Source organism: Convolutriloba macropyga, chromosome 10, assembly GCF_964194025.1.
Source record: "Convolutriloba macropyga chromosome 10, txConMacr16.3, whole genome shotgun sequence".
In the NCBI taxonomy this organism is placed as follows: domain Eukaryota; kingdom Metazoa; phylum Xenacoelomorpha; order Acoela; family Convolutidae; genus Convolutriloba; species Convolutriloba macropyga.
In genome coordinates, this window is record NC_134477.1 from 2,693,401 (window position 1) to 2,709,632 (window position 16,232).

Sequence of the window (16,232 nt, forward strand, 5' to 3'; positions counted from 1 at the left end):
ATGCTCATACTTACGAGTTAGGTTCAACTAGTTGGCTTTTTTCTTTGAAAATTTTGTAGTTCCTCACTTTAACTCATTTTGCAACTTGAAGAAAAGTGCAAAAGATTGCATAATCTTGTTTATATTGAGATGCATCTGCATCTCTTTCCCTTCGAGACTATTGATCCAAACATTTTAGTTGTCTTTAATTAAATCCAAATTTTAGAGAACTCAAATTTGAATCTTTTCATTTTTAAACTTTCTGTTTGTTATTTGACTCTTTGCGCAAATTCAAATGTGATAGTATCGTGATGATTGACGGTTAAACACTTTCAGTCGTGACCGAAAATTAGCTTTTATCTTGGCATCTTCAATCACCCTTCGAATCATCGTCTTCAAAACATGCAACGAATCTGATGAATCTCGACACATTTCAAGTCTCTGTTAGTATAATGGTGAGTAACCCAGACTGTCACTCTGGAGAACTGGGTTCGATTCCCCGACAGAGAGCTATTTTCAAGAAACACATTTTGAACGTTTACCTTTTTTCTTAAAAACTCCTTTCAGTACTTCAGAAAACAAGACATTTATTCCACTAAGCTGAAAATTTAAGCACAGGTCTTGTTGAGCTGTTGACCCCTGAAGTAAAAATGACTTCAGAACCCGTCTCGTTTGACGTTTATTAACCAAATTCCCCTGACTGCTTCAAAAAACTCAAACCCAGAGAATTAACAAAACAACATCACAGTATGCCAGAAAAGCAACTCTCAAATTGAATTTACAAAGATTGCTACTAAATCATGAAGGATTGAAAATATTCATACTTCCGAATTAGGTTAAAAACGAGTATTCGCTTTTTTTAGAAATTGTTGTAGTTCCCCATTTAACTCATTTTGCAACTTCAAGAAATGTACAAAAATGGCACATTCTTGTTTATATTGAGATAAATCTGCATCTTTTTCCCTTCGAGTCTATTGAACCAAACAGTTTAGTAGTGTCCAATCAAATGAAAATTTTACAGAACTGAATTTTAAATCTTTTTATTTCCAGTAATTTTGCTTTTGAAAACAAACAGGATGTTACTCTACATTACTTTTTTGATGAAGCCTAGGTACGCAAAACTTCAGTGGAAACAAAAAAACTTCAGAAAATCAAGAAAAAAGACTTCAACCACAAACAGATCCAACATTTCTATGAGAAATCAAAAACGAGGTATAAAAGCATTCTGATGATTGACGGTTAAACACCTGCAGTCGTGATTGAAAATTAGCTTTTTATCTTGGCATCTTCAATCACCCTTCGAATCAACGTCTTCAAAATATGCTACGATTCTGATGAATCTCGACACCTTGGAAGTCTCTGTTAGTATAGTGGTGAGTATCCCAGACTGTCACTCTGGAGACCGAGGTTCGATTCCCCGACAGAGAGCTATTTGCAAGAAACACAGAACGTTTACCTTTTTTCTTTAAAACTCCTTTCAGTACTTCAGAAAACAAGACATTTATTCCACTAAGCTGAAAATTTAAGCACAGGTCTTGTTGAGCTGTTGACCCCTGAAGTAAAAATGACTTCAGAACGCGTCTCGTTTGACGTTTATTAGTCTCGTTTGACGTTTATTAACCAAATTCCCCTGACTGCTTCAAAAAACTCAAACCCACAAAATTAACAAAACAACATCACAGTATGCCAGAAAAGCAACTCTCAAATTGAATTTACAAAGATTGCTTCTAAATCATGAAGGATAAAAAATATTCATACTTCCGAATTAGGTTAAAAACGAGTATTCGCTTTTTTTTAGAAATTGTTGTAGTTCCCCATTTAACTCATTTTGCAACTTCAAGAAATGTACAAAAAATGGCACATTCTTGTTTATATTGAGATATATCTGCATCTTTTTCCCTTCGAGTCTATTGAACCAAACAGTTTAGTAGTGTCCAATCAAATGAAAATTTTACAGAACTGAATTTTAAATCTTTTTATTTCCAGTAATTTTGCTTTTGAAAACAAACAGGATGTTACTCTACATTACTTTTTTGATGAAGCCTAGGTACGCAAAACTTCAGTGGAAACAAAAAAACTTCAGAAAATCAAGAAAAAAGACTTCAACCACAAACAGATCCAACATTTCTATGAGAAATCAAAAACGAGGTATAAAAGCATTCTGATGATTGACGGTTAAACACCTGCAGTCGTGACTGAAAATTAGCTTTTTATCTTGGCATCTTCAATCACCCTTCGAATCAACGTCTTCAAAATATGCTACGATTCTGATGAATCTCGACACATTTGAAGTCTCTGTTAGTATAGTGGTGAGTATCCCAGACTGTCACTCTGGGGACCGGGGTTCGATTCCCCGATAGAGAGCTATTTTCAAGAAACAAATTTTGAACTTTTGTCTTTTTTCTTAAAAACTCCTTTCAGTACTTCAGAAAACAAGACATTTATTCCACTAAGCTGAAAATTTAAGCACAGGTGTTGTTGAGCTGTTGACCCCTGAAGTAAAAATGACTTCAGAACCCGTCCCGTTTGACGTTTATTAACCAAATTCCCCTGACTGCTTCAAAAAACTCAAACCCACAGAATTAACAAAACAACATCACAGTATGCCAGAAAAGCAACTCTCAAATTGAATTTACAAAGATTGCTTCTAAATCATGAAGGATTGAAAATATTCATACTTCCGAATTAGGTTAAAAACGATTATTCGCTCTTTTTAGAAATTGTTGTAGTTCCCCATTTAACTCATTTTGCAACTTCAAGAAATGTACAAAAAAATGGCACATTCTTGTTTATATTGAGATATATCTGCATCTTTTTCCCTTCGAGTCTATTGAACCAAACAGTTTAGTAGTGTCCAATCAAATGAAAATTTTACAGAACTGAATTTTAAATCTTTTTATTTCCAGTAATTTTGCTTTTGAAAACAAACAGGATGTTACTCTACATTACTTTTTTGATGAAGCCTAGGTACGCAAAACTTCAGTGGAAACAAAAAATCTTCAGAAAATCAAGAAAAAAGACTTCAACCACAAACAGATCCAACATTTCTATGAGAAATCAAAAACGAGGTATAAAAGCATTCTGATGATTGACGGTTAAACACCTGCAGTCGTGAGTGAAAATTAGCTTTTAATCTTGGCATCTTCAATCACCCTTCGAATCATCGTCTTCAAATTATGCTACGATTCCGATGAATCTCGACACATTTCAAGTCTCTGTTAGTATAGTGGTGAGTATCCCAGACTGTCACTCTGGAGACCGGGGTTCGATTCCCCGACAGAGAGCTATTTGCAAGAAACACAGAACGTTTACCTTTTTTCTTTAAAACTCCTTTCAGTACTTCAGAAAACAAGACATTTATTCCACTAAGCTGAAAATTTAAGCACAGGTCTTGTTGAGCTGTTGACCCCTGAAGTAAAAATGACTTCAGAACGCGTCTCGTTTGACGTTTATTAACCAAATTCCCCTGACTGCTTCAAAAAACTCAAACCCACAAAATTAACAAAACAACATCACAGTATGCCAGAAAAGCAACTCTCAAATTGAATTTACAAAGATTGCTTCTAAATCATGAAGGATAAAAAATATTCATACTTCCGAATTAGTTTAAAAACGAGTATACGCTTTTTTTTAGAAATTGTTGTAGTTCCCCATTTAACTCATTTTGCAACTTCAAGAAATGTACAAAAAATGGCACATTCTTGTTTATATTGAGATATATCTGCATCTTTTTCCCTTCGAGTCTATTGAACCAAACAGTTTAGAAGTGTCCAATTAAATAAAAAATTTAGAGAACTGAATATTAAATCTTTTTATTTCCAGTAATTTTGCTTTTGAAAACAAACAGGATGTTACTCTACATTACTTTTTTGATGAAGCCTAGGTACGCAAAACTTCAGTGGAAACAAAAAATCTTCAGAAAATCAAGAAAAAAGACTTCAACCACAAACAGATCCAACATTTCTATGAGAAATCAAAAACGAGGTATAAAAGCATTCTGATGATTGACGGTTAAACACCTGCAGTCGTGACTGAAAATTAGCTTTTAATCTTGGCATCTTCAATCACCCTTCGAATCATCGTCTTCAAATTATGCTACGATTCCGATGAATCTCGACACATTTCAAGTCTCTGTTAGTATAGTGGTGAGTATCCCAGACTGTCACTCTGGAGACCGGGGTTCGATTCCCCGACAGAGAGCTATTTTCAAGAAACACATTTTGAACATTTACCTTTTTCTCAAAACCTCCTTTCAGTACTTCAGAAAACAAGACATTTATTCCACTAAGCTGAAAATTTAAGCACAGGTCTTGTTGAGCTGTTGACCCCTGAAGTAAAAATGACTTCAGAACCCGTCTCGTTTGACGTTTATTAACCAAATTCCCCTGACTGCTTCAAAAAACTCAAACCCACAGAATTAACAAAACAACATCACAGTATGCCAGAAAAGCAACTCTCAAATTGAATTTACAAAGATTGCTTCTAAATCATGAAGGATTGAAAATATTCATACTTCCGAATTAGGCTAAAAACGAGTATTCGCTTTTTTTAGAAATTGTTGTAGTTCCCCATTTAACTCATATTGAGATATATCTGCATCTTTTTCCCTTCGAGTCTATTGAACCAAACAGTTTAGTAGTGTCCAATCAAATAAAAATTTTACAGAACTGAATTTTAAATCTTTTTATTTCCAGTAATTTTGCTTTTGAAAACAAACAGGATGTTACTCTACATTACTTTTTTGATGAAGCCTAGGTACGCAAAACTTCAGTGGAAACAAAAAATCTTCAGAAAATCAAGAAAAAAGACTTCAACCACAAACAGATCCAACATTTCTATGAGAAATCAAAAACGAGGTATAAAAGCATTCTGATGATTGACGGTTAAACACCTGCAGTCGTGAGTGAAAATTAGCTTTTAATCTTGGCATCTTCAATCACCCTTCGAATCATCGTCTTCAAATTATGCTACGATTCCGATGAATCTCGACACATTTCAAGTCTCTGTTAGTATAGTGGTGAGTATCCCAGACTGTCACTCTGGAGACCGGGGTTCGATTCCCCGACAGAGAGCTATTTTCAAGAAACACATTTTGAACATTTACCTTTTTTCTCAAAACCTCCTTTCAGTACTTCAGAAAACAAGACATTTATTCCACTAAGCTGAAAATTTAAGCACAGGTCTTGTTGAGCTGTTGACCCCTGAAGTAAAAATGACTTCAGAACCCGTCTCGTTTGACGTTTATTAACCAAATTCCCCTGACTGCTTCAAAAAACTCAAACCCACAGAATTAACAAAACAACATCACAGTATGCCAGAAAAGCAACTCTCAAATTGAATTTACAAAGATTGCTTCTAAATCATGAAGGATTGAAAATATTCATACTTCCGAATTAGGCTAAAAACGAGTATTCGCTTTTTTTAGAAATTGTTGTAGTTCCCCATTTAACTCATATTGAGATATATCTGCATCTTTTTCCCTTCGAGTCTATTGAACCAAACAGTTTAGTAGTGTCCAATCAAATAAAAATTTTACAGAACTGAATTTTAAATCTTTTTATTTCCAGTAATTTTGCTTTTGAAAACAAACAGGATGTTACTCTACATTACTTTTTTGATGAAGCCTAGGTACGCAAAACTTCAGTGGAAACAAAAAATCTTCAGAAAATCAAGAAAAAAGACTTCAACCACAAACAGATCCAACATTTCTATGAGAAATCAAAAACGAGGTATAAAAGCATTCTGATGATTGACGGTTAAACACCTGCAGTCGTGAGTGAAAATTAGCTTTTAATCTTGGCATCTTCAATCACCCTTCGAATCATCGTCTTCAAATTATGCTACGATTCCGATGAATCTCGACACATTTCAAGTCTCTGTTAGTATAGTGGTGAGTATCCCAGACTGTCACTCTGGAGACCGGGGTTCGATTCCCCGACAGAGAGCTATTTTCAAGAAACACATTTTGAACATTTACCTTTTTTCTCAAAACCTCCTTTCAGTACTTCAGAAAACAAGACATTTATTCCACTAAGCTGAAATTTTAAGCACAGGTCTTGTTGAGCTGTTGACCCCTGAAGTAAAAATGACTTCAGAACCCGTCTCGTTTGACGTTTATTAACCAAATTCCCCTGACTGCTTCAAAAAACTCAAACCCACAGAATTAACAAAACAACATCACAGTATGCCAGAAAAGCAACTCTCAAATTGAATTTACAAAGATTGATTCTAAATCATGAAGGATTGAAACAGCGGCAGAGAGCTGTTTTCAAGAAATACATTTTGAACTTTTACCTTTTTTTCTTAGAAACTCCTTTCAGTACTTCAGAAAACAAGACATTTATTCCACTAAGCTGAAAATTTAAGCACAGATACAAAGGCAAAGAAAAATTCCTCTTAGCAAATAGAAGTATTGAGAAGTTTGCAAACCAATAGGCAAGTCATAATAGGCTAAAAACTTGTGTAAGATCATAGAAAAAACAGAAACCTGCAAAAAGATCAGACAAATAGTTAAAAATTTCTCCATTTTTTTGTCAAAATTCCAAACAAAAAATGTTCTACATCAAAAAAAATCCGCTTGGTACTTAGAAATTCCTTAACTAAAAGGCGTCGCCTCAAATCGCACTTAAAAGAGGAAAACAACACAATAGGCGAAGAATCGCTAAAAGTCGCTTAAAAATCAGTAAAATAGCTGAAAAAGCTACAAATAATTATAAAACTCATATTAATCAACAGAAACCTTCTAACCACTATCAAAGTAAGTCTAAAAACAATACAACATAATAATCAAATCACTTAATTGAAAAAAAATGGAAAAAAACAAAACGCTTTAAAAAGCCGCAGCAAAAAAATTCGCTCGCTTACAAAAAAATTTTCACACCTCAAGTTCTTGCTCTCTCGAAAAGAGCGGTATGAACAAAAAACAACTCTTTTCGCTTCTTTCAATTTTGTTCAGCGCCCAAACTAATCTATATTTTATCACGCGTGCGTTTCAGTTCCTGCTTCAAAATTCACAATAATAAAATTGATTTAAAAAAGGCTTGTCTGCAATCCTCTTCGAGCCTAAAAGGGAGATCCGTTGAGAGACTGGCGGCGACTATTAACATGCAGTTGCAAAAAAATCACAATTTCCTCACCTGGTCTCTGACGTGGGAATCGAGTCTCCTCATTTTAGGATTCATCATTGCAATTGGCTGATTGCTATTCTGTCCACCCCTTGTAGACCTGCCTGCCCGACTTCCAACAGTTCCAGCCCCGCTTGTTCCTAGGGTACTCCTTCCACTTGTGTCCAGACTAAAGAAGGGTGCTCCCGATTTGCCTCTCTTTCTAGATTTGTTTTTGGCCGAGAGGGTATTCTGGGTCCGACCGTCGTTAACCTGAGACTTCCGGCCTTTCAGCCGCGGCCCTGCAGCTGGTCTACAAAAACAGTACATAAAAAAACTCACAACTGCAAATCATTTTGAATATCGAAAAAAGTTCAAAGAAGCTGGACGAAAGACTTTCAGTAGAAATCAATTAAAAATTATATAAAAACGCTCATCATAAAAATAAGAAGCTATCATTAAAAGACTTATGTCTTTTAATTTACGTGCCATAAAAAAACTATAATTTGAGTATACTACTTTTTTTTAAAAAAAGAAGATGATTAATAGTTTAGGGGCTGGATTCTTCATACATTTCACTGCGTTCTCACATCCAAAAAATTTAATTTCTAACCAGGTAAACTTTAGAGCAAATTAACGATATTTCTTCTTTCAATTACGCATAAACGATCAGGACCACGAACAAGACATCAAAAACTAATGATAATCAGTCCACCATAAATTTTTCAGACAGGCTGGCCGAGTGGTTAAGGCGTTGGACTGCTAATCCAATACGGTCTCCGTGCGTGGGTTCGAATCCCATCTCTGTCGAGTTTTGCTTTTATTTGAATAATTGAATAAAGTTTACGATATTAGAGTCAAAAATTATTATAAACTGATTTCTTGAAATCAGAGCATAACCAAGTAAAGCTGAGCATGTCAGCTAGCTATTTGACAAGGTCTGAGAATAAATAGTTAATCTTTTACCTAAAAAATTCCAAGGATCGAATGACACCAGAAACGAGAAAACAATGATAATCAGTATTTCCCTAATTCTTCAGACAGGGTGGCCGAGTGGTTAAGGCGTTGGACTGCTAATCCAATACGGTCTCCGTGCGTGGGTTCGAATCCCATCTCTGTCGAAGTTTTAAGCTTTCACCATCAATAAATTAAAACCACAATTTGACAACAGGTAAATCAAACCAAAAAGTCAACATTTTAAACACAAAAAATATCAGCAAGGCTAATGAAACCAGAATGCAATGATAATCAATTTTTGTTTTCTTTATGCAAACAAGGTAAATGAGTGGTTCGGGCGTTGAACCCTAAATAAATAAATTTCGATGGTTGATTGGAAACTCATCCTTGTCTTCCCTTATTATGTTGATCGCACTTTTCTGAGGCACAAGAAATAGAACATGTTCACCGAAATGACAAAATTTCAGATTTTCAGATCGCTACAATGGTAAATTTTATTGGTAACAGCTACCACTCTCATCAGACCAAAAAACCGTTTTCAAAGCAACAACAGGCATTTGAATGTTCACGAACAGGCTTCTCGAAAGACTTCTGTTCACGAAAGCAAACAATTGTCATGAGCGAAAAAAGTGACAGATCCACTTTTGAATCTCAATGCTAGCAAAAATCTTAACTTTTAAGAAACAACTTAATGGAATACGTCTAATACAGGACAGCTGAGGGATGCTTTGAACGGTTCAAGCAACAAATTTAGAGTCTTTCCCATCATACCCCCCCCCCCATGAAATTACAGCCCCACAATAATGGTATATTTATATACCACGATTGGGGGGCTATAGGTTATATGACAACTAAGCTGGAGGGGAGGGAGCTATAATGAGAAAGACCTAAAATTTAGAATGGCTTCCGGAAATACAAGTATCGAAATACATTATGAAGTATCGGAAATACAAATATCATTTTGTGAAATGACACAACTGGAGAATCACGCCATTTATCTGCATAAATAAAGATTTTGCCAGAACCATATCATTAGCTACAAATACGGAACTTAGTTCATGCAATTTCTGGCACAACTTGGAAGCTACCAGTAGTGGACCAAAATTTTCCCTTTTTTGTGCTCCTTTCACTGAATTCCAACTCGCTTAAAGAGTCTTCTTCAATGTGCATTCACCCTTTAAAGAAAATTGGAGTGGAGTCAATCATTTATGTTTAAAAAAATAAGTTATTCAAACAAACTTAACACTCAGAGCTAACCAAAAATTACAATCAATCGTCATCATGAAGAACATAAACCCACTAATGTCGGAAGAATTGCTCTCGAACGACAGGCGGTTGGAAAAACATTTGACCACACCGTGGTTCGAACCAATGACCCCGCGCCCCCTATCTTTAACCAATGACCACTCGGCTACCAGTCCCTTCTTTTTGATATACTGCAACCAATTTTAACCAAAAAGCTTTACTTCGACGTGAGAGCAATAGAGATCACTCAAAAATGAAGAACAACGAAAGCGTGAGAGTAATAGAGATCGCTCAAAAATGAAGAACAACGAAAGCGTGAGAGTAATAGAGATCGTTCAAAAATGAAGAACAACGAAAGCGTGAGAGTAATAGAGATCACTCAAAAATGAAGAACAACGAAAGCGTGAGAGTAATAGAGATCACTCAAAAATGAAGAACAACGAAAGCGTGAGAGTAATAGAGATCACTCAAAAATGAAGAACAACGAAAGCGTGAGAGCAATAGAGATCACTCAAAAATGAGGAACGAACGCGTGAAAAAGTCACTTGAGAAGTCAAAGAACGTTCTAGAAAAGCGCAAAATTGTCAGGCAAAAAATTTGCATCAAAAAAGACCAACACGTTTACAATAATTGCTATAAACTTCGTTCAAGAGCAATTAAAAAAAGAAATCTGCAGAAAAAGTACTCATTTGAAGTTAGTGCAACTAAAAAGTTTGAAACGATAAATAAGTGTTTCACAACTAACATAAATATGTGACTGAGGCATCATATCAGTTCTTAAAATATTGAGAAAATGATGAAAAATATGCTTAAAACGCCATCATGATAGTTTTTACAGTTATAGAAAACATTCTGAATATTTACTTACGGTAATGAATCAAGGATTTCTTTCTAATGATAAGTTAAGCTCAGGTTCAAGGTTCAATACATAATATTTCCAACTGAGACACAGTTTCAAATGAACAGAAACATAGCCGGCACATTGCCAAAGAAAGACAGGATAGCATTGTAGATCTGCAATCTCAAAATGATAAAAAACAAAGCAATCCAAGAAGGAAACTCTAGCTTATTCCAATTGCTCAGATCTTAATTTGGTTAAGAATTTGTACATTTTAATCTGGTTTCCATTATACGCACCCAAATAACCTTCACTAGAGTGAGGCCAGTCACATGTGAGCAAACGTTTAATCAAGGGATTGAACCCCCAAATCAGCTAAAAATTAAAATAGGGATGAATAAGAGGTAGATTTAAATTGAGCGTGACGTCATATGGTCGTGAAAAAATCTGGACGATAAATAAAAAAAACAACTAGGAATGAAACAAACTTAAGACCTGCTGACCGTCAACCTCATTGAGAAAAACATCCATTGATAGTCAAAAAAATATATACCAAATGAAACAAAATTGAACAACTTTTGGTAGTCATCTGAACACATAATAATACAAACACGAACAACAACAATATTAAAAATTCTCTTCCAGATTTTGGAAAACTAGTGTTATCAGAAGTCATTGACGTCAATAACAGAATAATGCGTCAACCTTTGCAATATGCGACCTTAGACAGTATACAACTACTTTGTTGAACATAAATGAGAGACAAAGTTAAAAAAACGACAGATAATTGTGGCGAAACTCGCACACTACTAAAAAATTTTAACAAAGCCATCAAAAACATTTAAACATGTAATCAGAACATCAAGTCAGTGATCAAATCAGACTACAAAACAGTCATTTATAGAAGGCATTCAAACATATTTTAACCATGAGATCGCGTACCGAAAAGAGCAAACGAATCAAAAATACCAAATTCAAAATGAAAGGTCCCAAGTCCAAAATCAATTAGCCACATATTGGAACCACTAAAAAGATGAAACTGGTCTCAAAAAGGCTAATGCAACCTGTCAAAACCTAGATAAAGAGACTTTAAACCAAATAGATTATAAAGCAGAATCAAGGATAAAAAAACAACCCATAATATTTGAAAACGGATGTTTCCAACAGAAACGAAACATTAGCTACTAACATAAACCATTAAATACCTGATGCTAATTAACCATACAAAGTATCAGGCAAAAATTGAAAAAACTGACCGGTCAGTCTCAACCAAACCAAGTCGAAGAGATTAAAACCGCTAAACATTCAGTCAGAACATACGCCGCATCCATTTGAACAACAAAGAGACATGGAGAACTGCCATTAGCAATAATAAATGACAGAAAAAGAAGAACTTAACTCGGACAAAACTCAAAAAATCGCAAATGTTTTGTGAAAACAAGCAGTCATATGAACCATATAAACTCAAACTACTAAATACTTTCAATTACGCCATATGAGCGAGCCGTTGAGACCTACGTTTGATTAAATAAGACGATAGGACGAAAAATTATAGTAACTGGCAAATATCAAAACAATTGATATTGGAAACAAGTGGTGTCAAGTCGTACGAAACGTTGAAAAGAAACGAAACCGTTAAACAGCTTCATTTATGACTGATCAGTCAACCAATGAGATAGAGGCGATCAGCCATTAATGACATTAAGCGATAAATCAAACATACCCGGCAGATAGCCGGAAAATAGTCGCTGTTGATTCGATTAACCAAGATTGGGGTTGAAAGAAGAGAAAGAACTAATGAAAAAGTGAATTTTGTACACAAACTATTTTAAAGTGCGAACTATTTTCATGTCATTGTGGCGCTGAACATACTCCTGTTTCATAGTGAGACAACACAGGGGCTAGTATCAATTACAATAAGCATTAGAGATGTTAGCTAAGAACAAAGTTCGAGTAACCGGCATCTAAAATTGGGCTTTATGGGTTTATTCCATTTCTATCTCTGATTTCGTTTTTTGATACTGACTCTGTTCAATTTGAATTGCTTTGCTAAGCAACTGCTGTCTAAAAACGCTTTTAGCAGAATGAGAGAAGGGTGAATCTAGCCTAGATAAGCTTTTAAGAAATTTCCTTCGCACTCAAAAGATATTGAAAAATAATAAGCTTTTAAATAGCCTCTGGCGAAAACAGATCTAAATTGCAAAAACAAAACCTAAGGGTAAGAACGGCCCAAAACCTCCCAATTATCAGCAGTGTAGGCCAGGTACGTCAATGTTTTGTAAAAAAAGAGACAAATTTGGTATCGTTAATTTTTCGTTAATTATTCTCGCTTTGGTATCGTTAATTATTCTCGCCTTCTCTTAGAATAAACTACACCCATAAAAATACACGTCTTTATAATTTTCCCTTTCGTTCTTTAGAGAGAGACCTCGAGACATTTTAAAATGTTTTTTTTTTTGCGACTCACATACTCGACCAATTATACCTCCAGAAGAAGCGATCTGAAGCGTGTTCTGCGACTTAGGGATCTATTTTTTTGGAATCTCCAGCTTAAAGGGCATACAACTTCTAGACCCTGTGTTTCTAGTTTTTACTTGATAACGTGCAATATAACAAAACATAAATGTTAAGTGGGCGTCATAAAACACTGCGGCCACGCCAAAACAAATTGCACGCCAAAATCCAAAATTATAAGTAGTAGTTGTGATAATGATTGGTTTCAGTGAATGGTCGACTGTGTGCAAGGGAAAACAGAAAAAAGTGGCAAACTTCCATAAAAAACTGTAAAACCGCAACAAAAGGCTAAAAAGTTTGAAATAATCAGCTTATTAAAGTTTCTCAACAAAATAGTCCCTGAAATAGGTACACTTACAGATACTGTTTGAGTTGGAACACCCTGCTCATTGGGATTGAACTTCCAGCTGCCGAGAGTTTCTTTGGCTCACCAGATTCTGTAGTCTCTTTTTCAGTCACACTCCCACTTTCCTTCCGTTTCTTTTCCCTCTCTTCGTCTGCCTCCATGACAGCGATAGGGGCTCTGGGTGGGACTGCGGGAGATCTCTGGTCTTGAACTGCTGGCTCTTGGGGAGTTGGCATGTCAAATGTAAACCTAAAAACAGATGCTATGTGTTAGGGGTCTATTCAGGAGCAACTACTGTGAAAATGGACCAGGACTGGATTCGAAACAGCATCTCTTACTTGCAAGCCTAGTGTGCTACCCATTTAATTTATTTTTTATTTAGTATAGTAATTGTAATAAATATCAACCAATCAAATACACTTTCTCAAGTGAGGAGGGAACTCAAACAAGATAACAAAAATTAAAAAAGTCCAGAATTTCATATATGTTATGTGAACAGAATTTTGTATGTTTCTTGTCCAGAATTTCATGTTTTTTGACATTTGTTTACTCCTCAGTGATTTTTTCTTTTCATAACAAAGATTGTGTGGTTCTTCACTATTAAGGATGTTAATAGCCTATCACGTGGCGGTGGCAGTGATCACAATAAAAAATACCTTTCTTAGGATTTAAAGAAGCACTTAGAATCATAATCTAACAAGAAAAACAAAAAAAAAACTGCGACTGTGCTCCAATGTAAAACAACATAGCCGGCAGATTGCCGGAATAGCTGCGAAAGAATAGACTTGCGTGCCGTATAATAGAGATAGAAACAGATACAGATAAGACAGAAACAGATACAGATATAAGTTGAAAAAAATATCGACGTCGCTCAAAAAGCTATGTAAAAAAATTAAACGATAAATTAACAAAGCTTGTTAAAATTCATTGCGCAGAAGCCTTTTCATAAGGGACCCTCATTACACATATGAGTTCCTTTGACCTTAAACTAATTCAAAATAAACTTAAATTTTAAAGTGCAAAAGTCATTTTATTGAATGAGGTAAGTCAAGTACGATCAAAATCTAATCACGCAAAAAACTTTTGCTAGAGAGAGTGAGAAAAGAAATGACGTCACGCGCGCGAAAGCAGTTAGTGAGAGGAAGAAGTCATTCAGAAAATTTGACTTTTCAGCTTTGAGGTGTGAACAAATGTAAAACGAAAAAAGATCTTCAGACGACGAAACAAAAAACATAGCAGGACAAGTACTGACCTACAATTCAACAAATTTTCATTTACTAAACAAAAAAACTATACCTAGAATGGACTATGAGCGAATTGGGAAAACCATTTCTAAAACAAACAGATCAAAAAATGAAAAAAAAAAACAAAATCAATGTCAAAATGCCGCATTTGGACAAAAAACCACTAATGAAAAATGGAGATTTGGCTGAAACAAAAAACTAGGCCTCGGATGAACTATGAATTAAATTGGGAAAACCATTTAGAAAAAAATCCGATCCAAAAAATTTAAAAAACAGTAAAAATCAAAGTGAAATTGCCGCATGTGAACAAAAAACCACTAGCGAGAAAGCGAATTTTTGTTCAAACACCGTTTTCCCACTCTACTTTAAAATTAGAGCGAAAAAATTTCACGACGCAAAACCACTCGCTTTTTTGCTCCATTTCCTGTTTCGGCGTGACCAAAATCACTACTTCAATTTGACTTCAAAAATCATGAAAATGTGTGAACACATCTTAAAAAAAAGACAGCGCCCCAATACAATTCAAATTCTTTGAATTGTAAAAAAAAACCAAGAGCACCGCAATATAGCTCCGCTCAGCTTACAGCTTCGCAGCTATAATAAACCGACTAAAGTCGGAAGAATTGCTCTCGAACGACACGCGGGTGGAAAAACACTTGACCACACCGAGATTCAAACCATGGACCTACCGATCCCTCACCAGAAGCACTGCCCACTCGGCTATCAGTCCCTGTTCGAGTTAGAATGTTTCTAGAAGAAAAGCGCAAAAACGGTCAAGCAAAAAATTTGCATAAAAAAGACTAACACGTTTACAATAATTGCTATGAACTTCGTTCAAGAGCAATTAAAAATACCAGCATAATTTCCACGCTCACATTTTAATACTTTGCAATCAACGTCATTGTTATCATGAGCTGAAACTTTCGCAAACAAAAGGAGCGATCATTTATATGTTGATATCTAAACTAGAAAATGTTATATGATAGAAAATGTTTTTAATTATGAGTCAAATGAATGATTGAGCTCATGAACACCTCAAAGCTATCCGTGTCTAAAAAGTATACCCAACAAAAAAACTTTGAAGGCGCTTCAAAAATGCTGAAAACTACCTCAAGTTGTTATTTGCTGCATTCGGTTTCCTCCTCTCTTTTTTGACCCTTTCGTCTTTATATTGCACATTATTATCAACCAATGGAGCCAGACCAAGAGTTGTCGGACGTTGACTGGAATCGGACGACTTCTGTTTCGCCAGCTTGAGGTATTCCTCCTCAGTTGCGTCATCGATTTGTTCAGGTCGAGGCCGACTCTCGTCTGAGGACCCCGCAGCTGAATCCTCTGATTCGGCAACATCTTCGTCGTCCAATGAGGTCGAGTCTTCCCTTATGGTCTCCTCTTCGGCAGCTAGTTTCGGTAGATAACGATGTCGCGCCGATCCGAAGTTCTGAAAACCGAAAAAAAAACATTTACTCTGGGTGCCCAAATTCTGTCTTTTTTTTAAAAAAAAATTTAACGCTGATAGGGACGCGTTCGCAAAGATAATACATGACTTATGCTATGACGTCGAAGTTGAGCCTGCTCTGCAGATGCTAGAAGGCAAAAGTTTTTACCATAAATCTACTAGCATTGATGACAACGCTCGACTTGACATAGCAAATGACCACCACAGAGCAAATTCAGTAGAACTTTCTCCGACGTACAAATTTTCAATCCATGGGCCAACTCATGCCCAAAAGAAGCCACGGAAGCCTACAAAGATCAGGAGGCGATTAAAAATCTAAAGTATCAACAACGCATTTCGGAAAATGAAAACAGTAGTTGTGTTCCACTCGTGTTTTCCTGCATGGGCCGTAGTGTTGTATGCAACACACATTATGAAGCAACCAGCAAAAAATGAAAAGAAAGACACATATACTCCGGCGCAATAACAAATTCGAACGAAGATAAGTTTCCTGTCCACTTTAAAGCAGCGCCATTATCTGTCTCAGAGGTCGTCATGGTATAAAACG

General features: G+C 35.6%; 1 protein-coding gene and 8 non-coding genes across 11 annotated transcripts in view; 8 read left to right on the forward strand and 1 right to left on the reverse strand.

The window, feature by feature from the left end:
* The window catches only part of LOC142348360 (uncharacterized), a 186,246-nt gene that overhangs the window by 42,761 nt on the left and 127,253 nt on the right, over positions 1-16,232 (reverse strand). For all 3 annotated transcript variants that reach the window (XM_075399679.1, XM_075399678.1, XM_075399681.1), the window contains 3 exons: positions 15,336-15,667; positions 12,995-13,231; positions 7,116-7,395 (listed from right to left, as the gene is read on the reverse strand). In XM_075399679.1, coding sequence (XP_075255794.1) covers positions 7,116-7,395; positions 12,995-13,231; positions 15,336-15,667 — 849 coding nt within the window. The remainder of the gene's footprint in view (positions 1-7,115; positions 7,396-12,994; positions 13,232-15,335; positions 15,668-16,232) is intronic.
* Trnad-guc (transfer RNA aspartic acid (anticodon GUC)) lies at positions 1,336-1,407 on the forward strand. Its single transcript has one exon. It is a non-coding gene; the product is annotated as a tRNA-Asp (tRNA).
* On the forward strand, positions 2,272-2,343 carry Trnad-guc (transfer RNA aspartic acid (anticodon GUC)). The gene has a single exon. It is a non-coding gene; the product is annotated as a tRNA-Asp (tRNA).
* Positions 3,192-3,263, forward strand: Trnad-guc (transfer RNA aspartic acid (anticodon GUC)). Its single transcript has one exon. It is a non-coding gene; the product is annotated as a tRNA-Asp (tRNA).
* On the forward strand, positions 4,108-4,179 carry Trnad-guc (transfer RNA aspartic acid (anticodon GUC)). The gene has a single exon. It is a non-coding gene; the product is annotated as a tRNA-Asp (tRNA).
* Trnad-guc (transfer RNA aspartic acid (anticodon GUC)) lies at positions 4,980-5,051 on the forward strand. Its single transcript has one exon. It is a non-coding gene; the product is annotated as a tRNA-Asp (tRNA).
* On the forward strand, positions 5,853-5,924 carry Trnad-guc (transfer RNA aspartic acid (anticodon GUC)). Its single transcript has one exon. It is a non-coding gene; the product is annotated as a tRNA-Asp (tRNA).
* Positions 7,811-7,892, forward strand: Trnas-gcu (transfer RNA serine (anticodon GCU)). Its single transcript has one exon. It is a non-coding gene; the product is annotated as a tRNA-Ser (tRNA).
* Positions 8,122-8,203, forward strand: Trnas-gcu (transfer RNA serine (anticodon GCU)). Its single transcript has one exon. It is a non-coding gene; the product is annotated as a tRNA-Ser (tRNA).